The 22,633-nt window shown below is 47.3% G+C and overlaps 1 protein-coding gene across 8 annotated transcripts in view; it reads right to left on the bottom strand.

Annotated features, from left to right (window-relative positions):
• UBR4 (ubiquitin protein ligase E3 component n-recognin 4) overlaps positions 1-22,633 on the bottom strand; it is a 134,099-nt gene that overhangs the window by 49,515 nt on the left and 61,951 nt on the right. For 4 of the 8 annotated variants that reach the window (XM_058718883.1, XM_058718888.1, XM_058718887.1 and 1 more), the window contains 16 exons: positions 21,586-21,649; positions 21,014-21,148; positions 19,824-19,998; positions 19,036-19,119; positions 18,806-18,946; positions 17,811-17,932; positions 17,019-17,130; positions 15,120-15,250; positions 14,821-14,998; positions 14,253-14,357; positions 12,556-12,693; positions 11,535-11,709; positions 3,828-3,924; positions 3,061-3,168; positions 2,491-2,607; positions 1,377-1,586 (listed from right to left, as the gene is read on the bottom strand). In XM_058718883.1, coding sequence (XP_058574866.1) covers positions 1,377-1,586; positions 2,491-2,607; positions 3,061-3,168; positions 3,828-3,924; positions 11,535-11,709; positions 12,556-12,693; positions 14,253-14,357; positions 14,821-14,998; positions 15,120-15,250; positions 17,019-17,130; positions 17,811-17,932; positions 18,806-18,946; positions 19,036-19,119; positions 19,824-19,998; positions 21,014-21,148; positions 21,586-21,649 — 2,092 coding nt within the window. The remainder of the gene's footprint in view (positions 1-1,376; positions 1,587-2,490; positions 2,608-3,060; positions 3,169-3,827; positions 3,925-11,534; positions 11,710-12,555; positions 12,694-14,252; positions 14,358-14,820; positions 14,999-15,119; positions 15,251-17,018; positions 17,131-17,810; positions 17,933-18,805; positions 18,947-19,035; positions 19,120-19,823; positions 19,999-21,013; positions 21,149-21,585; positions 21,650-22,633) is intronic. The other 4 variants (XM_058718890.1, XM_058718892.1, XM_058718886.1 and 1 more) reach the window with 3 other exon arrangements.

The raw sequence follows: 22,633 nt of genomic DNA, 5'->3' as shown, positions 1-22,633 counted from the left end.
GGATTCCTGACTTCCTACGAGAGATGCACTCCATTCCCTAGATCCATAACCTTCTGCTATAACAAAAGACATTTCAGTAAAGCAAGGCAGCCAGATCACTAAACACACATCCCCTGGAGGCAGGGCAACTGAGGGCTGTGGGGATGGCGGAAGCGGCAGATACCCCGCGGGCTGTGTGTTTCTCTGGGCAGAGCCCGCAGGAGTCTGGGCCCAACGTGTCTCGTGTATTCAGTCGCCAGTTACTCATCGGTCCTTTGCCAAGCACAGGAGGTGCAAATAAGGGGAAGACTCCACATGTGTGTACAGGGTGCTCTGGGGACCCGGGGAAAGGCCATCTCCATCCGACCTGGTAGCAGGGAAGTGTGTGTCGGGGAGGTTGTTCCCAGGATCCAGCGCGTGAGAGCCAGGTCTTGAGTAAGGACTAGGAATTAGCTTAGAGGGAAAGGAAGCGACGCAAAGGGAAAGAAGTTCAGAAAGACAGCAGGTAGGAAAGTGGCGTGCCACATCTGGGAAAAGGCACAGGTCAGGGGGGCCACGTGCCAGGATGCATAGTGACGCAGCTGAAGAGTTAGGTAGATAGTTGGGTTCTCAGAGAACTTTTTGGCCTAAAAGTTATGGAAGACCAGCAAAGGGTTAAAGAGAAGGACACAATGAGGTTCACATTTTATGCCTATCCTATCCCTGAACTATTCAAAGCAGTTCGGCATGTGCAGTGGGGAGCACAGCGGGTGCCGACCGCAGAAGGCCACCGCCCAGATGCAGACGGACAGCAGTGGTCAAGATGATGAACAGAGAATGGGCACCAGTGTGCACTTGGCGCCGGGCTTTACTGTGTCACGCCACTCAGCGCTCACGACAACCCACACAGCTGACCCTACGCGGAGCGTCATTTCCCCGCGTGCAAACTGAGGCTCATTAAGGCCAGACGGAACCTGCCCGACCTTCGGGGCTGGGAAGTGGGAATGCTGGTTCCCAAACTCACCTGGCCAGAAGGCCCATCTTCTAAACAAGCCCGCTGAAGGGGCTCTGACAACCGCAGGGGGAGTCTGACACACACAGCAGGACACGGTCACTACCAACATTGCCCTGTGCCTTCTCACCTTTTTCTAAGGAGCTTCACGTGCAAGGACGCATCTGTCTGATTTCACTCAGTTCCCCGGCTTTACAAAGGGCAGGAGTCTGCACCCCAGTAGATCAGGAGGAGTGGTCGTTCACTAAATCATGCCGAGAGTAACCCCCTCCCCCCCGCCCCACACCCTCTCCGAGGAACACAGGCTGCCTCCAGCAGGCTCCCTGCCCTGGCTCCTTGGGCCCTACTCACAGACAGCAGAGAGGAGGAGGGCAGGAGCCGCTCTACATCCAGGGAGAGGCCTCACCTTCACGTACTGGCGGAGGAAGAACGGGCTCATGTCAGGTGGGGATGACGTCGTGTGTGGCTTCAGCAGCTGGCTGGTAGCCACGGGCTCCTCGTCGTTCTGCTGGCTCTTCCAATAGTCCAGCAGGGATCTGAGCACGTGTAGGCAGTAGTCCACAGCACCGGAGCTCAGCAGGGCCGCTGCCGTGGCACTGGAGATGAGGGAGGAGGACTGGGGAAAAGAGAGAAGAGGTCAGGGTGGCTCGTGAAGCAGCTGGAGGCAGTGGGGAGGAAACGACGGTGACGCTCTCAGAGTGGCAGTCCAGGGACTGAGCTCATCTCGGGCCAGAGGTCCCCCGACTAACTCAAACACCCCCCAGCTCTTCCCAACAACGGCAGGTTCCCAGCTCTACTCCCCCCACACCCCTGCCAGAGGCCAAGGGGGCACGGGCTAGGTAACCTCTCTACCGGGAAGGGTGGGTTTCCTTCTTCCCTGGGCAACGAGAAAAGCGGCCCATTTCAAGGGGAGGGAAAACTTTCCACCGTGAGCACCGGATAGCACCCCCACCCTCCCAGTAGGGGCTCTCTCTACAGAACCAGCTTCTAAAGGAGATGGGGTAAGTAATCACATGAATAAAAAAGCAGGGGAAAAGCCACTGTAAATAAAACCATTAGGAGAGCCTTGCAAATCCCAGCAAACCCCACAGCTCATAAGCTCATTAAGATTGGATGCAGTTCAGCCTCCATTTCCACCTTCTCTGCTTTGTGTTAATCTCCTTTCCACCACGCACACGCTGCTTTCTCTCCGCTTTATTACCATACCTCATAGCAACATACAGTAGGGGAATCCTCTTAGCCACCCTGCGCCGTGCAGAATAGCCCCCTCCTTTCAATAATGGAACTTCCAAACCCTGTAACCGCTCCACTTGGAAGGACTGTTGGCAAAGATCAGGACTTGGAAGGTATTCTGAACAAGGTGGAAGCTCTGCTCTTGGAGAGGTGACAGCTTAGAATCTGTCTCCTCTAGAATGACGATAGACAACGGCCTTATTCTAACTAACTGTGCCCTCAGCCCCAGCATCAACCCGACAATCCTCTTTCCTTTCCACACACCCATATGCTCAAAGCGACAGTACCTCGCATATGGAAGACTTGGATCCAGATTTGGTCCGGGACATGAAGACGCTCAGGAGTCTCATTACCACTAGATGGACTTCATTCAGGGTGCTGCGCTCATTCTTCCTGGACACGTCCTGCAGGCAGAAGCAGAGCCCAGAAGCCCCCGTTTACCTTAAGCCTGAAGCCTCCTCTCAACAAGACTCCTTCCAGCCTACGTGTTCTTCACATGGAGTCACAGTCAAAACAAGCTCCGATTATCGGCGGACCACACCTGGATCAGCTAGAGCCTGCTACGCTTAAGAGCCCACGTTCAGATACAAGTAACTAATTTCTTGTTTTCAGCTTGGGGCACTACAAAAGGTCTGTGGGGGCAGAGACTTGGTCTGTTCCTCATTTACGTCCAGACCTAACAGGAGGCCTGGGCCAACGCGGGCCTACTGCTTTTGTTGAATCACCGGAACCGGAGCCCTCCTGTTCAGGTGGTGCCCCCCGGAAATGAAGTGAAGGCTCCTCTAAGGGAAGGATGGCAGGCTGGAAGGACCTCAGCCCATGCCTGTTCCTGACACAGTGGGACTCTCCAATCTTACCTTTTTGTCCATGCCCAGTTCAGCAATTAGCTGGGAGAGCAGGTTGTCCAGGGCTCCCTTGTCTTTCTCATCTTCTCCATCCAGATCTGTAGTGAGCATCAGAATGACCTGGAAGTCAACAGAGAGGTAAAACGTGAGGACCAGTACCCTAGAGGACGACTCTAACACAAGGTGTTTCGGAAGAAACCCCGATCCTCCTGACGCCCCTGTCAGTCACAACTATGATCCACAAAAAGGTCCTAAATCTCGAGGTATCCGAAGGTGAAGTGTCCGGAGTTGGAAGAGTCGAATTTTGGTATACGCCACACGTGGCATCACAGAAGGCGTTTTGCAAACAGTCTGCAAAACAAATCAACTAAACTACGTTATAATCAACCAAAGTGGCTTGACAGGGGGCAGTGTGCTGTGCCCAAAGTAAAGAGCTCTCTGCCTAAGACGAAGGCAGTTAGTGGGAGAACAGCTAGCAGACCACATTCCAACACTGTGTTAATACAGACTCACATACACCGAGCATCTGTGGAGCAGACATTTGCTCCCAGCTCTGTCAGTAACTAGCTGGAGGACTTGCAGACATCTTTTTAAATTCTCCGGCCCCTGGCCTTTTCACCTATAGAATTTAGGGCTAAAACTTGCAGTTCAAAGCTGCATTCCATTATTCTATGACCTAACACCAAACAAGGCCTTACAGAGCCTCTAGGAGAGACACGTGAACACGCCGAAGGATGGTCCAACCACAACGTGACAGACCCGGGTGAACTGAGGGATACCTGCATGTACGGGATGGCCCGGACGCCTCCAACATTTCGTAACTGGGGCAAGGTCTGCAGTAGTCTCTCCAACAGCATCAGACGGACCATGTGCAGCCTAAAAGGCCAAGGAAAATACATGAAATGTGAGCTAGTTCACAACCACTAACCGGCCGAATATAGTTCTTTCCTCCTGCCACCAAGGTAAACAAGGAGCCTACTGCTTCGGAATGATCCTAGCATCAGCAAAATGTTCAGAGATGCCTGTTTGGTATACCAGCAACACAGGGGAAATCTCGCTCCATTAAAAGGAACAAACTATTCCAAAATACAACTGATGGCCCTGAAAACCTGCTACAGGAGAAGTTGCAAATATGTCTCAAGCAATCGGGCCCTAGTTGTTCTCAGTAGCAAAATCACACCTTCAGTATGGTGCACTCTATGGCTTTTTCCAACACATGGCCCCATTCTGCCTCCAGGCATTATCTTCTGGGATTCCTCCACCTGCAAAGTCTGCATCATCCAGTTGCACAGTGATCCAGGCCTTTCTTTTCCTTGCTTCTCAAGTCCTCAGGAAGGCCCAGCACCGCTTTACCTTCTCCACTCCCCCATCATTTTTCCTAGTGTAAAATTCAATTTCAACACCGCCCTTTCCACTGGACCCATGAGCTCTCCCACACATTCAGTTAGGCACTAACTAGCCTTCTTCATCTGCATACACGGCTGGGCTTCCCTATCATATGCGTACCTCTGGGTCTCTTGTGAATATGCTATTTCAAGACACGACCAAAATGAAAACTAATTTATTAGCATCTTATTAGACAGGCCGGTCGGCAGTCTCATCTAACACACAATCTTACACCGAATAAGAGTGCATCTGCTGAGTTAATGGATTCGCTCTCACAATACGTAAACTGATCTTGCTTCATTTTACTTTACAGACTGTGTATAACAAGCCGTATGCCTACATACACATAAAAAAGTGATTTTCAGGTATTAACATACCCCAAGAGATATCCAGAATATTTTCAAAGTAGTAAAAGTTTGAACCTAAGTATGGGGTCTTACTTGAATGATAAATGACCATGATTCCAAAAATAACTCAAAGGAATGAGCTAACAGTCCTTCAGAATACAGTTACACCCTAAAACCTCACTTATGCATCCGAGAACAAAGCAAGCTGTGTGGGGAGCACAAATGAGTAAGAACTGCTCAGGAATGTACAAGACATTGGGGCGCCTGGGTGGCGCAGTCGGTTAAGCGTCCGACTTCAGCCAGGTCACGATCTCGCGGTCCGTGAGTTCGAGCCCCGCGTCGGGCTCTGGGCTGATGGCTCGGAGCCTGGAGCCTGTTTCCGATTCTGTGTCTCCCTCTCTCTCTGCCCCTCCCCCGTTCATGCTCTGTCTCTCTCTGTCCCAAAAATAAATTAAAAACGTTGAAAAAAAAAATTAAAAAAAAAAAAAAAGGAATGTACAAGACATAGCAAAGAAAGTAAGATGACGGTAGCAGTTCAATACTTGCAGGATAAAACACAGCAAGCTTTGCGATGGGATTAAGATCTTCAGATACGCAGAACATACTTGTGAATACACATGTATGAAAGAAAAGTCAACAAAATGAGCAGAGTCTGGACCTGGACCAAGATGCTGTCAGACTTCTGGCTTTTCAAACTCTTAAATGGGAAGCCTAACAAACAAAGGGGGTGCCTGGGTGACTCAGTCAGTTAAGCATCTGACTCTTGATCTCAGCTCAGGTCTTGATCCCAGGTTCGTGGGTTCAAAGGCCCCCCCATGTTGGGATCTGTGCTGTGCATGGAGCTGACTTTAAAAAAAAACAACAAAAAACATCTAACCAAAAAAAAGTAAACTCTACACAAAAAATTGCAACTTCCTTTTCTTTAGTGGCTTAAAGTAACAACAATTCAGTTACTGGGGCGCCTGGGTAGCTCAGTTGGGTAAGTGTCTGACTTCGGCTCAGGTCATGATCTCGTGATTCGTGGGTTCGAGCCCCGCGTCGGGCTCTGTGCTGACGGCTCGGAGCCTGGAGTCTGCTTCGGATTCTGTATCTCCCTCTCTCTCCACCCCTTCCCTGCTCACGCACGTGCTCGCTCTCTCTCTCTCTCTCTCTCTCTCTCTCTCTCTTTCAAAGGTAAACGTTAAAAAAAAAAAAAACTAAAAAAAAAACCCAGTTATTAACATTATTTAAAACGGGTCACGGGTGCCTGGCTGGCTCAGTTGGTGGAGCATGCAACTTTTGATCTCGAGATTGTAGGTTCAAGCCCCACGCTGGGTGTAAAGATTACTTAAAACTAAAAAGTCTTTAAAAGAAAAGACTTTAACAATTGCTCGATTAAATTATCCCTGAAAAAGGGGCGCCTGGGTGGCTCAGTCGGTTAAGCGTCCGACTTCGGCTCAGGTCATGATCTCGCGGTCCGTGAGTTCGAGCCCCGCATCGGGCTCTGTGCTGACAGCTCAGAGCCCGGAGCCCGTTTCAGATTCTGTGTCTCCCTCTCTCTCTGACCCTCCCCCGTTCATGCTCTGTCTCTCTCTGTCTCAAAAATAAATAAACGTTAAAAAAAAATTTTTGAAAAAAATGAAGAAAAAAAAATTATCCCTGAAAAAAACAAAAGTTAACTTAAAACCACTTTAGATATTTCTATTACTAACATGGCTAGATTACCTAAAATGGCCTTCCTAAAGACGCTAAAGATATAAAAAGATAAAACATCATTTTAGAAGCAATGCTGAGGGGCACCTGGGTGGCTCAGTCGGTTGAGCGTCCGACTCGATTTTGGCTCACGTCATGACCTCGCAGTTGTGAGATCGAGCCTCACCTCAGGATTCTCTCTTTCCTTCTGCCCTTCTCCCCTGTTCCCGCTCACTCGCTCTTTCTCGGGATAAATAAACATTAAAAAGAAAAAAGCAACGTGGAGTCTCAAGAAATCTGAAAGGATTGAAATCACACAGCATGTTCCCAACCATGGTAAGTTAAATCGTAAATTAGTAACGGAAAAATAACGAGCAACATACTTCTAAATATCCTATGAAACAAAGATCCAATTACAATAGAACTTAAAAAACATTCTGAACTGAAGAGCAATGAAATACAATGCATCCAAATACATGGGATCTAGCTAAAGCAGAATTTAAAGGGAAGTTTAGAGAGAAATATATAGCTTCAAATATGTACTTAAAATGAAAGGTGGAACACCAATTATTTAAGCTTCCCATCTTTTTTTTTTTTTTTCCTCTGTATTTTAGAGAGAGAGCATGAGCAGGGGAGAGGGAAGAGGGAGGGAGGGAGGGAGAGAATCTTAGTGCTTGGTCCAACCCTAGGATCATGACCTGAGCTGAAATCAAGAGTTGGACGTTCAACCGAGCCCCCAGCTTCCATCTTAAGCTAGAAAAAGAACAAAAAATTAACCACCCCCCCCAAAAAATAAGCTACTACACCAACTTTAGTAAGCAGAAAAAAGAAACAGTAAGAGTGGTAATAAGGAGCACCTGAGTGGCTCAGTCGCTTCAGCGTCCAACTCTTGATTTCGGCTCATGTCATGATCTCACAGTTCATGGGTTTGAGCCCCAGATCGGGCTCCATGCAGACAGTGCAGAGCTTGCCTGAGATATTCTCTCTCTCTCTCTCTCTCTCTGCCCCTGCCCCGCTTGGCATACTCTTTCTCTCTCTCAAAATAAATAACTTAAAAAAAAATTTTTTTTTTTAAAAAGAGTGGAAATAAAATAGAAAGCAGACATAAAACAGGAAAATCAAAGGCAGAATTCAGTTCCTTATAAATAAAGTTGGTAACTCCAAGCAAAACTGACTTTTAAAAAAAGAACACGGGCACCTGGGTGGCTGGCTCAGTTGGTTAGGCTTCCGACTTCAGCTCAGGTCATGATCTCACAGTTTGGGAGTTCGAGGCCTGTGTCGGGTTCTATGCTGATAGCTCAGGGCCTGGAGCCTGCTTCAGATTCTGTGTCACCCTCTCTCTCTGTCCCTCCCCCATTTGCGCACGCTCCCTCTCATAAACATTTGTAAATATATAAAAAATAAAAACGTTGGGGCGCCTGGGTGGCGCAGTCGGTTAAGCGTCCGACTTCAGCCAGGTCACGATCTCGCGGTCCGTGAGTTCGAGCCCCGCGTCAGGCTCTGGGCTGATGGCTCGGAGCCTGGAGCCTGTTTCCGATTCTGTGTCTCCCTCTCTCTCTGCCCCTCCCCCGTTCATGCTCTGTCTCTCTCTGTCCCAAAAATAAATAAAAAACGTTGAAAAAAAAATTTAAAAAAAAAATAAATAAATAAAAACGTTAAGTTACCAATATTAGAAATGAAAAAAGGGGGGCGCCTGGGTGGCGCAGTCGGTTAAGCGTCCGACTTCAGCCAGGTCACGATCTTGCGGTCCGTGAGTTCGAGGCCCGCGTCGGGCTCTGGGCTGATGGCTCGGAGCCTGGAGCCTGTTTCCGATTCTGTGTCTCCCTCTCTCTCTGCCCCTCCCCCGTTCATGCTCTGTCTCTCTCTGTCCCAAAAATAAATAAAAAACGTTGAAAAAAAAAAAAAATTAAAAAAAAAAAATTAAAAAAGGTAATCACTACAGATCCTAAAGACATTAAAAGGATGATAAAAAAAAGTTTACGAACAGCTTTATGCCAACAGACATCTTTAAAAAATTAACAAATTATTTGAAAAGGACAACATACCAAAACTGACACATGAGGAAACATAAAAAATTCTGTATCATTTAAAAAATGAATCTGTAAACTTTTTTATTTAAGGGACAGAAAGAGCATGAGCGGGGGAGAGGCAGAGGAAGAGGGAGAGGGAGGGGGAGGGGGGGTGAGAGGGGGAGGGGGAGAGAGAGAGAGAGACAGAGAGAGAGACAGAGAGACAGAGAGACAGAGAGAGAGAGAGAATCCCAAGCGGGCTCCACACTGTCAACACAGAGACCAACAGGGAGCTTGATCCCATGAACTGTGAAATCATGACCTGAGCTGAAATTAAAAGACACTTAACCAACTGAACCACCTAGATGCCCCTGAATCTGTGATTTTAAATCTTCCCTTAAAGAAAGTCCAGACCAGATGAGTTCACTGCTAAATTTTTAGAAGAGAATTTATACATTATATAATGCCGTTCTCACATAAGCTCTTCTAAATGACAGCAAAAGGGGAAACATGTCCTCACTTTAGGAGGCCAGAATAATATAAATACCAATACCTGACAAAAACGTTTCAAACAAAAATTACAGGTCTAGATAAAATATTAGCAATTCAAATCCAGTGATGCAAAGGACCGGATATCACAAGCAAGTGTCCTCACAAGGTTGGTTTAATAACAGAAAAATCAATTAATGTGGTTTACAACTACAAACAGATGTAACAAAAACAACTGGAAAGCTTCAAACAGATCGTAAGAAACTATAAATTAAGCACGGGTGATATTTTTCAAAGAAAAAAAAAGCTATCACGAGAGATGGAAAAGAGAATATGATAGTAAAACATCTATTTTAAGTAGGCTCCCAGAAAGAAAAAAATGACAGAAAACGAGACAGAAGCAGTATCTGTTGAGCATAATAGGTGAGAATTGTCTAGAATAAAAAGACACTAACTCAAACATTCAACATTTCCAAAGACCGCTAAGTAGAAGAAATGCAAAGAAATCCATCCTAACCATATCCTAAAAACGATGATAAAATAAATATTTTATAAGCAGCAGTAAGAACACTATTTTCGAAGAAGCAGTAATTATGACAGCAGGTGACTTCTCACGGTAGGTATCGTTTTCAATTTGGGGGGAGAAAACTCTCAAAGAAAACTGTATACCCATCAAAAACATGTCTACAAAATGTGAGCTGAATAAAGACATTTTCAGACTGAGAAAATCTGAGATTTTGTAACCAGCCGCCCTCCCCTAAAGGAAAATCTAAATGACACACTTCAACAGAAAATGATCCCAGACAGGGGCGCCTGGGTGGCTCAGTCGGTTAAGCATCCGACTTCGGCTCAGGTCACGATCTCGCGGTCCGTGAGTTCGAGCCCCGCGTCGGGCTCTGTGCTGACAGCTCGGAGCCTGGAGCCTGTTTCAGGTTCTGTGTCTCCCTCTCTCTGACCCTCCCCCGTTCATGCTCTGTCTCTCTCTGTCTCAAAAATAAATAAACGTTTAAAAAAAAAAAGAAAAGAAAATGATCCCAGACAGAAGGTCTGACATGCACAAGAAAATGCCGAGCACAGGAAGAGGTAAACGTATAAGTAAATCTGAATAAACACCGACCACATAAACTATATAAAACAGTAACAATACCTTGAAAGCTTCCAAAGCCTTTTTTAAAAAGAAATTAAAGCACAGGAAAGTCACCGCTTAAGTTGATAAGAAGGGGCCAAGCCTTCTAAGGTCCTCTCTAGTATTCAGGCAGAAGATACAGCTCTTAGTTAACTCTGGTTTTGGAGAAGTTAAACGTACACACTGAAATGAGGAGGGTAACCACCAAGACACTGCAGTACCAAACATGGAGGGGGGGCAGGTAAAAGGAAAGAAAAAGGAATGAAAACATAGGAAATCAACCCAAAAGAGGACTGCAAAGACAAAAAGAGGCACCGAAACAGGCAAAACAAAGAAACAGCAGGAGGTGAACGGTAGGCATAAATTCAAATACATCAGTAATTAACACTAATCACAAATAAACTTAACCATTTTGATTAACAAGCAAAGGAAGACTGGATTAAAAAGGCTTTAAATAAATTTCAAAAAACAAGAAATCACAAAGACCACATTCTCTGGACACACAGAATTAACCCAGAGAGCACGTTAAGTGAGAAAAAAAAGATTAAGTAAAAAACCCCTTCGTGTTAAGTTAAAAAACAAACCCCATCAAAACATCATCAGCTGGGCCAGAGGTCACCTTCATCAGAGATGTTCCAAGAACTGAGGTTCAAGTGGTAGGAAACGGGGAGTAGGGGAGACACTCGCTGACGCCCTCTGAAAAGGTCTCTGATGCCTATCGGCTCCAGTGACCTTTTGTAGAAATCGTGGAGTTCAAAGTGCCAGTTACTATTTCTGCACTAATGTGATACCTGTGGGCAGTTATCTATCAACAAATCTAACAAACATTAGAACACAAATGTATCTCTCTAGTCACCTCTCGGTTCAGACTACCTTCACTCCAACAATCCAGCACCAAACACCACCACAACTTCTTGAGGGAGGCGGATTAGGATTTCACAGATCGCTTTCAATTTGCCAAGTGCCCTATCACTGGTATCTCCAGCTATAAACACGTATTTGCTGTCACCTTATAAACACGCTGAACACGGGGAGCTACTACTTCTGGCACATACCTAGCAGCTACAACTGTTGAGCCCAGAACAGTGCTGCTTGTAAAGAGAATGCTACAACATGGGCTCGTGGGTGATGAGGAAACAAGAAAGATTTGAGCGGGAAGATACACGGTTTTCCGAAAATCACTTTAGAGTGACTGAGGATATGAAATCCGGGGCCTTAAGAGAAAAACTCCTTCCTATTCTCTCTGCCATTAACCTACACTGATGTAATCCTAATTAGGGTAAAGAAGACAAACCTAGAAGGCTTCCTAAGACCTTAACCTGTTTCCTGAATTTATTGCCTTTGGTATTTCAAAAGAAATATACTGGTATCGTGACTCCACCTCCTGCAACTGGTCCATCATCCTGTTCCTGGAATCTTCTCCCACAGTCTCTTGACTGCAAATGACCAAGTCCTAACCTGTTGCTAGTATGGACATCTCCTTCTCCTTCCCCTTCTCCTTCGCCCTCAGAGCCGTCTCCTTCCTGGTGTCCGGTGGTGGTGCTGATGGCTCCAGTGCTTGAGCTGACACTTCCTGGTCCAGCTGGGTGCCCCTCCACCGTGGCATCACCATAAGCACTGCTCCGACCAGATACTAGAGGGAAAAGGTTACAAAAGTGTATATCGTCGCCGAAGCGTGGTGGAACCCAATGCATTCTGAAGTCCGCAATAGTTAGGAGATGACCAGTAGCTTTAGAACATTTTTTCTTCTGCGTGAAGAAGAAAAGAAATACGGAGTGAATGCAAGATTCTGGCCCCATAGCACTATGCTGAAAGACTCCCAGGGCACCAGTCACTCAACCTTCTACGGTACAGAAGATCCACCTACAAAAACAATCTTAATCTCTGTTGCTGATAAATTTCCATCTCGTAACCCAAAGGACACTCACATTGACTTGGGAATCTAGAAATTACCAGCTACTCTTAATCTCTTCTACAAAATATTTTCATATCAAATTTTTAACCACAGACTGGTTTACAAGGTCAAACCCAAATGGCATGCTTTCTCATTCTAGAGCCCTGCCCTTTCAGCCAGTAGACCATGGCCTGCCATGTTAACACATCAGATCATCAACAGGAGGACTGTCCAGAACAGCTTCCCCCAACAGAGGGGGACAAGAGCCACAGTACGATGGACTTTAAGGTCGTACCGTTAACTGTTTTAGATCAATCATGATTTGGGATTATGCACGTCACTGCTTTCTTCCAAAAAGAGACAATTAAAAGTGGCCTGTAAAATATCCCAATATTAACCATCTGGTGCTTAAGCTATTATCCCTGAACGTTTGAAACTCCAAAGTTGAGGTCAAATGAATTTCTCAAGGCTTTCAGCGAGCCCTCAAAACTTCCCTTGCCTGACACCAACCCCCAGAACCCGGGCAGAGACGCCTAGTGTGTTCCCGCCCCTGCCCAGGGAGATCGGGCCCCCCAGCCACACTACCACTGTGCTCGCCGGCCACCGAGTCCACGGCGCTCCCCCCGCTCTCCGAGCCCACGCTACCACCATGCTCAGCAGGGGAGGTCCGAAGGGTGGAGCCGTCAGTCGCCGCCGTGCTGCCCTCATCGTCCGAGGCTGGAGCTAAGAGAATAACGAGAGCTGTTACAGGTAAAAACCCCTCCTGGGGCGACAGCATCAAACCACATAGTGCAGAGGGGACACAATGCGGTTGATACATCCTGTCATCAAAGGAAAAAGGGAGAGATTTGCTTTGCTGGTTAATCACCAACAGGAACAAACACTGTACACGGTGCATTGCAAACAGTACTTAGACAGAAGTGAAACCCCAGTTCGCTGGGCATTTCCTTCGCTGCTATACTACAGCGAGTAGACAGTGCAGAGAGCCAACGAGAATCTGTGATGTGGACACTCCGTTTTCTAGTTAGAATGCTTCACAGTCACCACTGTCTAGGTGTTACTGACACCTGCTGAGATCAGAGACTACCCATTACCGTTCAAAGCACAGAACTCTGAATCTTAAGGAGATTTGTTTTGCAATCAGTTCATTTGTGCTTATGTGAGGAAACCACTTGTCGTGAGCTCTTGAATCAACCTTGTTTGTTTGTTTGGTCTGGTTTTTGATCAGGTGGTCCAGAGGGGAGTTCATTGGGAAATTTCACCCCTCCTAATCATCCTCGTCAGACGCTAAGAATGAAGCAAGGAAATTCCCCAGAGACAGCCACAGCATCCAGGATCAGGGCTGAGCTGAGACAGGAGGAAAACGCTGGATGAGATACAGGGGGGAAGAAAGCCAAGACAGCCACAGAGCACGGCAGAAACACAATCGGCACAGCACGACGGCCACCTCCGAGCCTGAGAGGACGGCAACGAACGAAACTGGAGAAAAGCGACACACACCACGGCAGCAAGGTGAGAGGGACAGCCAGTTTCTCCCCCTCTCTTCTATCCAGGGTTAAACTCCCAAGAGAAGAGAGAGAAAGAAAAGAAGGAAAAAAGAAATACAGGGAAGCAGCACTCTGGAAGACTCTAGATCAACCCTTACGTCACTCAGGGGTTGATTTTCTAGTGGATCACCCAGGGTCCCATCCTCCTCTATTTGTCCAACTCTCTGCTCAGGACATTTTGGTTTTTTCTTATCAGATCAGCAAAGAGGTGGAGTGCAAAGACAAAACGGGGGTCTGACGAGTTCCTCTGCACTTCCACCCCCACCTCCCGGGCTCACAGGCCCCTGCCGGTGAGCCTCACCGACCTGAAGCAGAACTCAGCTTCTTGCCGCTTCGCTTTTATTTGTAAATGAAGAGAAAACAGTTAATGGCATGAGCTCTAGCTACTCCTCGTCTCCCTTTCCATGTTGTCTAGAGCGTCAGGACTCTGGCGAAGAGCCCTGAAAGCTGTCACCGGAGCCCTACAGCTGACCACCCTGCAAGCCGCTCTCTCGGCCTTTCCCCGGGAGACCAGCGGGAGCCAGGCAGCATGCAAAGTGTCAGGAAGCAGAGCCACGAGCGCCTTTGCCGAGCTGCATCACCGTGCCCTCCACGCCCGCATTCCTAAAGCAAAGGCAGAAGCAGGAAGTCCAGAATGGCCTGTCAAAGCAGCTGCCCGTTCCACTCTCACAGCACCAGAAGCGAGGCCGGAGGGTCCTGGGGCCCCAAGCCGCGCTCCTTGCTGTGGACAGTTACCTGATGCTGTGGTGTCAGAGAGGGTTCCTGCGTCCAGAGAGGAAGAGCTGGGTGCCTGGCCGGACAGCCCCAGGCTCTGCAGGCCCAGGGCACTGCTGCTGCTGCCTGGGAAACAAGTGGAGAGTGAGCACAGCATTCCTTCCAGACCCCGTCCACAGCACTGCTTTGGCTGCCTGCTGCCCTCGGGAGTCTAAATTCACCGGCGTGTGACCCCCTCTGGCCTGGAGGAAGTTAATCAACAGCCGGTGCTGTCCACCCACCAAGTTTGGTTACAGACATGGTGGAAGGCTTCCTTCGGCTCAGGCAGGACACAGGCCGGAGGAATCTAACAGATTTGGGAGGAAATAATCCAAAAGACCAAACTAACGGAAATGAGGAGATTGGTTCCCAGACTGCAAATCCCACCACGACCCTGTCACTCTCCACCTGTGTCTCTGAACAGCTCTCACCCAGATCCACCTCTCCCCAAATCTGGGGACAAGCTAAGTCAGCCGGATATCAGTAACTGCCAGACCCTCTCTGCTGCTCAAGGCCGCTGGGCGGCTCTGCTCCCGGCACGGCCTTCTACCTTGTTGGTCCTGCTGCAGGCTCAGGGCAATGGCTAGTTCAACCATGGTCTCGTCATCTGCATCGGGCGGGATGTCCAGCATGGGGGGGAAGCCCTCTGCGCCTGCCAGCAGGGCCTCCAGGGGAGAGGGGTTGCCATTGTTGACATTTTCAGCTGTCTCCAGGACCATCGACTCAGACTGCAGAGAGAAAGCTCTGTCAGTGTCCCACAGTAAATGGCAGCTTTTGCAAGTCCACAGAATGAGAGCTAGAGGAGAGCTAAGAGACTCTTCCTCCCCTCTCCTGCTGCCAGAGACTCACCACCATCTCAAAATCTCCATGGTCCACCTCACTCTGTTCCTGGCTCTCCTGACGGATGTGACCAGCATTCGGAATCCCTGATGACTGCATTTTCTCATCTGCATCATCATCATCATCGTCATCCTTATCTCCTGAGCCAAAGAAACCCCAGTCACCCAACAGTGCCTGTTCTTTCCTCCCTTGGCGTGTGGTGTGCAGAGTCATGCAGCAGCGTAAACCCAAGACGAGCTACCAGCTAGAGCCCTATGCTTTAGAGGTAAGCAACAAGGACACCCCGGCCTTGTCTCTCACTCCCTGGGCCCAGCAGGATCTTGCCCCCTTAGGAGAAGACTTTCCCAGCTGATGAAGTGACAAAACAAAAAAAACCCCAAAACTGAAAACAAAACGAAACAAACAAACAAACAAACAAACAACCTGAATTCCACGGGCAGAAAAATCTAAGACCAGTAAGGCCCCAGGAGCTCCCACCAACTCCCACAAGACCTTGGGCAAGACTGGGGAAATAGTACAATTGAGATGTTTATCTGTGACATCACGGCAGCCTGGAGTATCATTTCACTCCTGTCCAAAACAGCTGTGTTGTGGGATTTTCATACTACATAACCATTACGAGAAGAACCAGAACTAAAATGTACAACCATCGAATAGAAACTGAGGCCACCGCTACAGGTCCTGCCCAGGCTGGCTTCTGTGTCAAGTGGGGAGCCCTTCTGATAACGGAGAAAGGAGTCCGGTTTAAACCCCTAATTGTCAGAAGAGGGTGGAGGCCTTCCTTGCCTTCCACTTACTGGGTTGTGAAAGCACGTGACAAAGGCCTGAACTGGAAACGTCAATTACCTGTATGGTAGTTTCTCACCCAAGAAAAGAGGCACAAACTGTTGCCTAACTCAAGCTTACATTAATAAATAACATCCAAAGAAGGTTATCCGAAGATCGTCAAGTTGCACACATTCCAATAAACCTGCAATTGTACCACAAGGTGGCCACCAGCCACGTGTAGCTGCAGAGCAATGAAAATGCAGCTAGTCCAAAGAGACATGTGGGATTAGTGTGAACGATGCACTACATTCTGAAAACGGTACAAAAAAATTTTTTAAATGGGAAGTATTTCATTAGCAAATTTTTATACTGAGTGCATGTTGAAATGGTATTCTTTACATACTGGACTTACTTCTTTTTGCTCTTTATAATGTAACTAGTGGAAAATTTAAAGTTACATATGGGACTTTCATTGGAAATTTACTTGTGAGCCAAAGGAAATAACCAGAGAGTTACATAATCGTGCTAATATTTAGACATTTTGTAGAACTGCTTTTACTAAAATGTTAAATGTCATGCCCTTGACTTGTGTCCAAGTGCATCAGGAGGGGTATCTCTTGTGGTATTTGCTAACAAACTTACTGTAGGTCAAGACCACTGGGGATACTACCCCTTAGGCAATAGAACGGGCCCTTAACGAAGAGTTCTTATGCTAGGAAAATATAGGTTTCCTGAAAAATGACTGTTTTTTGTCTTTACTCATTGTGACTTTTGTTAACTGTTCTTATTTTTGCTATAGCTCTCGGGAAGCTTTCAGCCGAATATAAAATCTTCATTTGTTAATAATGCAAGACACATGACAATCTCAGGACAGAAATTTTCTATATTCTTGGCTCACTTTTACCATTAACCTTTCTTTGTTTTCTTATGGCTTCAATTTTATTTTTATTCTATTTACTATATGCATCTTTAGGTGCCACCTTAAAATCTTTATGGAACAAAGCAGGGTGAGACACAGGATAGACAAACAAAGCTTCCAGGACCTTGGTCAACATGAGCAATACCTCCTAAGGCTGTACACCTCCCTCTCCCTGGCCCCATCACGTGCACACACAAGCCTAAACCCAGACTTCACATTACCCATTGGAGTGTTGCTTCGAGGGGAGGATGGCAATGTCACATGTCTCCGCTTGTTCCTGGGCCTTAGGACTCGAATTAGAGCTTGTTTACAAGAGAAGCTCACGGCAGGATCCTGAGATTAAAAAAAAAAAAAAAAACAAAAAAAAACCCAAAAAACTAGCATGCTTATTAGGTTTTATATTATTCACGAAATTGTCTATAAAAAAACTTTCCTTTCTTGGTCAGTCACTTACATACGTGTGAAAGACCTATCTGTCTACTCTCACCTGCAACCCTGCTGACCACATTCAGTAGTTAATCCCATCTCCAGACCTGGTATATGTTAAGACGCACTTCCTACCTGCCTGAATCTCAGTGCCTGGTAACAGACTGGCTGGTCACAGTGGCTCTCTACAAACGGATCTGGCTTTTCGTCAGATCGCAGGCTCATCCTCGCTCTGTGCTAAAATCAGTACTTCGAACATTGAGCTTCTATGACACAATCACTGGAACTGGATCTTGACGTTCATTCACACACTCATTTAACAGTAACTTAGCACAAACTATGTAGCAACCGCCGGTATATTCCCTGGGGACTTAGCACTGCACAAGAAAAACAAAATCCATCCCTGTTTCAAACCTTTCTATTCCACGAAATGAGTGAGATTATAAAGATTTCATTGATATTCAAGACCCCTACTTCCCATTACCTTCCTTTAAGTCTACCGTATTTCCTAACAAACTTACAGACAAAAAAACGTTTCCCAACATCCCAGGCCGGTACAAGGTATCTGGGGCTGGCCCGATACGTACGGGACACAGTAGCATCTGCATGTAGATCTTGGATGCTGCATTAATACAGTCCAGCTCACACGTGCAGTAACCATGGATAATGTCGACCAGGGCGTTGACGGTAGCTTCAATGTGAGTTAGGCCTAAAGGGGAGGAAAATACAGTAGAAAACCTTCCAGCTACTTGAAAATCTAACACGGAAGTACAAAGTCCCATCCCCACATAAAGGTCAAGCTAACAAAAGCCGGCAAGGGCTCACGCACTTGGCAGAACAAACAAAACACACACACAAAAGGTGGGTTATCAACATCATTTGTGATTTACTTTATTAACAGTCTCCTAATCTCTCAAACTGTCCTCGAAAGCCTTTCCAGATATCCTGCATCACTGAAGTAAGTAGGCGTCTACTCTTAGAAACCAAAAGAGAGGGTAGAAAAGTATGACGAGATGAGCAGATTGTACGTGTTCCCCATAATCCTCAGGTCTTACGTGATGATAAACTTGACCCTGACCCGCCTTTTAGGTTTACTGCCCATGCAGCCTGCAAACACAAATGAGCACCAGGGCTCACTCTACTTTCCAAGATTGCTACTCGGATCTTTACTTTTCCACGTACACTTTGGAGAGTGAGAAGTTAGATACCAAACACAGCAGCAACTCGGGAATAAAACATTCTCAAGCTGATGCTTCACTTCTCCCTTCTAAAGTGGCTTTGATCAAGCTCTCAAAAAATTTTTAGAACAATTATAACTGCCAGTAAGGATACAGAGATACACAAAAGTGCCCCTCTATGAGAAATATTCAACCCCAGGGGAGGAGATACGGTACGAGAAAATCCCGCTTCTCTGCCACACTGCTGAATTCCTGTATCAGAAAGAACGCACTGATCTCAAAGCCTTCTATTTCCTGACTATTAATTCTGGAAGAAATGGTTGGTGAAGGCCAAAGACTGAGGGCTCGATCTGTTCAAAGACAGAACTTCGATCAGGCCTCAAGTATCCCTTTTAACATGATACCTGGCAGGCAGGCAGGAGCCAAGAAGGCATTCTTGGGCTTGGACGCGTGGAGTTTCCAGAAGTGGTTCACCAGCTGGGTGATGAAACTGCAGCAGTCTCCTTCCAACTGCTTCTGAGGATCTCTCCCCTCATCCGCTCCTTCTAAGCAGGAGACAGAAAATGATTAACAACGGTAAATCTGACATGGAAGTTAATTTGTTTTAAGGTTAACTCAGGTCAAGGAAGCTTGCCTGGGGAGGGAGTTTCAAGTGGGGCCCCAATCAATATGCCAACTATCCCTAGACTCCAGCAGGCACATCTAGGAAAAAAACAGTCTGGGAAAGGAATATCACAGAAAACATTGTATGTTAGAATTAAGTAGAAAGGGGAGCATTCAGGATCTTTATAGCAGACTCAGAGATCTCAGGTCCAACTGCTCAACTTCTAAAAACTAGGGGAACACGTGAGATTTTCTGGAATGACTCCTGGATGAGAGTATTAGGAAGAGGAACCGGATGATGACAGCAGATGGGAGCATGTAAATAACACAGAATTGTAAAAACATCAATAAACTGTATTTGACAAAGCAAAACAAGTTAGGTACCCAGCCAACGTGAAGCGAAGGGAGGAAAACAGAATCAAGCATGGAGAAAGACCACTTCACATGTTGTTAATAAAACACTGGCAAAAAGAATAGCAGGAGAGCAAGATTTGACCCTATTACTTTAAAGCAACCAGGGCCCAAGCTTAGCTTTGCCCTAAAATCCTAAGAGGTAGTTACTTCAGACAGAGGTTATACCTGACATCCAGAGCACTAAATAAACTCAAGGATGATTGAAGGGCAAGCAATAGAAAGAATGTTCGCTTAAATGGTATAATCTGAACGTCAAAAGCCCTACAAGATACGAAGACAAGGGTAAAATCCCTGTCTCAAAGCATGCAGTCAGGCAGAGGCCAGAGATACGAAGAAGAGAGTGAAAGGCTATAGAAAGTGTTATTAAGCAGATTTCAGGATCACGACCAGGTAGGCCAAGTTCACCTGTTTCCATCGGGGGCAGCTTTGACTCCGTAAAGTGGACAAGGTTGTTAGGACGCATGATGGCAATGGAGCGAGCTGTGATCACCAGCCTCTGGAAGACCTCGGGGTCCAAATCCTTGCCTTCTTTGCTGGATGTGTTGAGACACTGCACAGCTTTGCTCAGCAAGGCCTGGTCCTATAACAAAAGTATCACAGAGGATGAACCAAAACTAAGGGCTGGGTAGGATACTCCACCAAAGAGGACAGAACAGCTGGCAGATCATCAGGATGGCTACCTCCTCTCGGGAAAACAGGTTAATTACCGCCAACTACCTGGAACAAGTTTTCAAAGCAGCCCAGTACAGGTAAACTTCTTCACACAGAAAACATTAAAGGCACAAAATTCAGAAGTCATGAAATAAGTATCCAAGTGTGACAGGAAAACGTGGACCCACCCGATTCTCCAGACCTGCAACATCCCCAATCACTTTGCTACAGTGGAAGAACCGTTTCTCTGCGAGTTCCTATCACAAAGAGTCTGTTTCTAAACTGCCTTTCCTCAAGAGATTCAGCAGGTGAAACCTGCATTTCTCGGTGTTCTGCGTTAGAGGCACCAATGCTAACCATGGCATCTGGCCTGTTGGCTTACCATGGCATCTGGCCTGTTGGCTTCTTCCTCCTTGATCTGTCACCTTTTCTGTCTATGGCAACTGCTCTCACTTACTGCCTTCCACCACCACTTACATTTATAGGTGAGACTCCCCCCTCTCTTCCCCCTGCGCACCCACCTCTGCCCCCAGATTCCCCCTCAGAGTCTCTCCAACAACCATTTGGCAATCTCCCCATAAGCAAGTACACCTAATCCAGGGTTGTGCCACAGCTGGAGGAGGATCTCCGCGATTCCCAAGTCCTCACACTTTTTCCAGGGAAAGCACCCCCAGTCTTTCTTAGATCTTGCTGATGCTATTAGTGGCCAAAAACTCAGTGCAAACCAGGGGCCCATCCGACAGCTTGTCACCAGTTTTGAGGGGTAGTCATTAATTTCCCAGGAGAGACTTTAGATGACGTGGGTCTCATCTCAATGGGGTCGTTTCCCCACCAGACTTCACACTCCCCTCCTCATTTTCCACGTGAAAAGTCAGCTCACTTGATTCCCCATCAGTACCACAACCTCCACTTCTGCAGAAGGCTTCCTGGGAGGGAATGAGTACCTTATGGCTGTGATAGGCCGAGCGGCTGGTGTGCAAGCTGGCCAGGAGGCTCTTGGACTGCTGCTGAACACTGGCAGGTGCCGGCAGGGACAGCAGCAAAGTGGCCAGCTCCTGGGCTGCATTCTTGTTTCTCTCCTGGTGCAGAAGACAGCAGAGTTCTCACTAACCCCACCAAGTCCATGCGGAATGAACGGTCTACGCTCTGCCCTCCCCCTTCCTCTTTCCAAGGCCACCGGTGCTAGGTTATGCTCTACGGACTGCTGAGAGCAAGATGAAGATTTTCAGAAATGACAATCCTCCCACAACACGGGAGCAGGAATCGAGTCCAAGCCTATGACTCCTGGAACAGCGTTCTTTCTACCAGCACTCATCCTACTCTATGAAATGCCCTTGCTATGGATCCCCCCAAAAGTAGGACAGAAGGCCTTAAGCCAAAGACTTCTCTGGAGCTTCTCTGCAAATCAAGATTATGCTATAAATATTCTTTAGCTGCAAGGCCTCGGGCCTCTGACAACTCCACTGACTTCCTGCCTCTTCAGAAAGCTCCCATACACTTTGAAAAAGTCACTTGCCTTCTCGATGATTGGGCCAACAGCAAAGCAGCTTTCCAGGGCTTCTAAAGAACTCACAACCAGCCTAGGGAGACAGAAAAGCTGGCTTGAGTACAACAACAACCCTTCTCTCCAGTTGTGCTTTAGCCTGTGCAAACTATAGACGGAGGGACCTTGGGGACAGCTAATGAATGCCAAATACAAAATCAAAGCACAATAAGACCTGCCACAGGCACCATGCATATCGTTTCCTTGTGTTACAGGCCAGAAGAAACCTGGCTCCTGCTTGGAGATCAACCTGAGGCCGTGTTCATAATCCGGAACTGAAAGACAGGGCTTTTCTTCCTCAAAGCGGGTAAGTGTGCTTCCTTCTGCTGCCTGTGGCAGGGATCACTGAGAGGGGCTTAACAGTCTTGCTGCAATGGGACCCGAAGCTCAGGTGCCCATACGTAGGTAGGCAAAGGGATACACAAAGGGAAAGGTTAAAGCCATCTTCTTACACTGGGAAGGTAAAGATAGTATTTTATTCACACCTCCATGAAAACGCACAAAGGCACTTCCTAGGAGTCCCTAAGTACGGGGAGAGAACGAACGGCGTTTTCAGGAGCATGCCAACTGCCAACATTCAAAGGGTGCAACAAAGCACCTTTAGAAAAGGGAGCCATTTTCTCCTGGGAAAAAGGAAACCCAACTGTGGAAGGGTACCCAGCAACATGCTCCCCAGGGCTTATTCCTGTGAGTTTAATGGAGCCTGGTAAAAAGACCGACATTCTGATGCTGAGGCTCCGGGCAGACAGGGAAAGGTATAGAGAAGGTAGCTGGAGGGGAAAAGGTCAAGGGGTAGAGGAAGGCAACAAAGAGCCGGGGAAGAGGGACCCGAGGCGTAAAACGCAGTTGGACAGAACAAGTTGTCCGCTGGCTTGTCAGACACTAGGGCTCTCCTACGGCCCGCCCCCGCCCCCTGCTCACCCACTGCGGAGAAGGAGCGGAGAGGAGCGGGGTACGGAAGAGCACACTAAAAGGTTCTGGAGAGGCCAACACCAAGTGTGCACGCACAACCCTCCACACA

The sequence above is a fragment of the Neofelis nebulosa genome, chromosome 2 (genome assembly GCF_028018385.1).
Source record: "Neofelis nebulosa isolate mNeoNeb1 chromosome 2, mNeoNeb1.pri, whole genome shotgun sequence".
NCBI lineage: Eukaryota > Metazoa > Chordata > Mammalia > Carnivora > Felidae > Neofelis > Neofelis nebulosa.
Note: the sequence above shows the minus strand (reverse complement) of the source record. Positions and strands in the feature narration are given on the sequence as shown.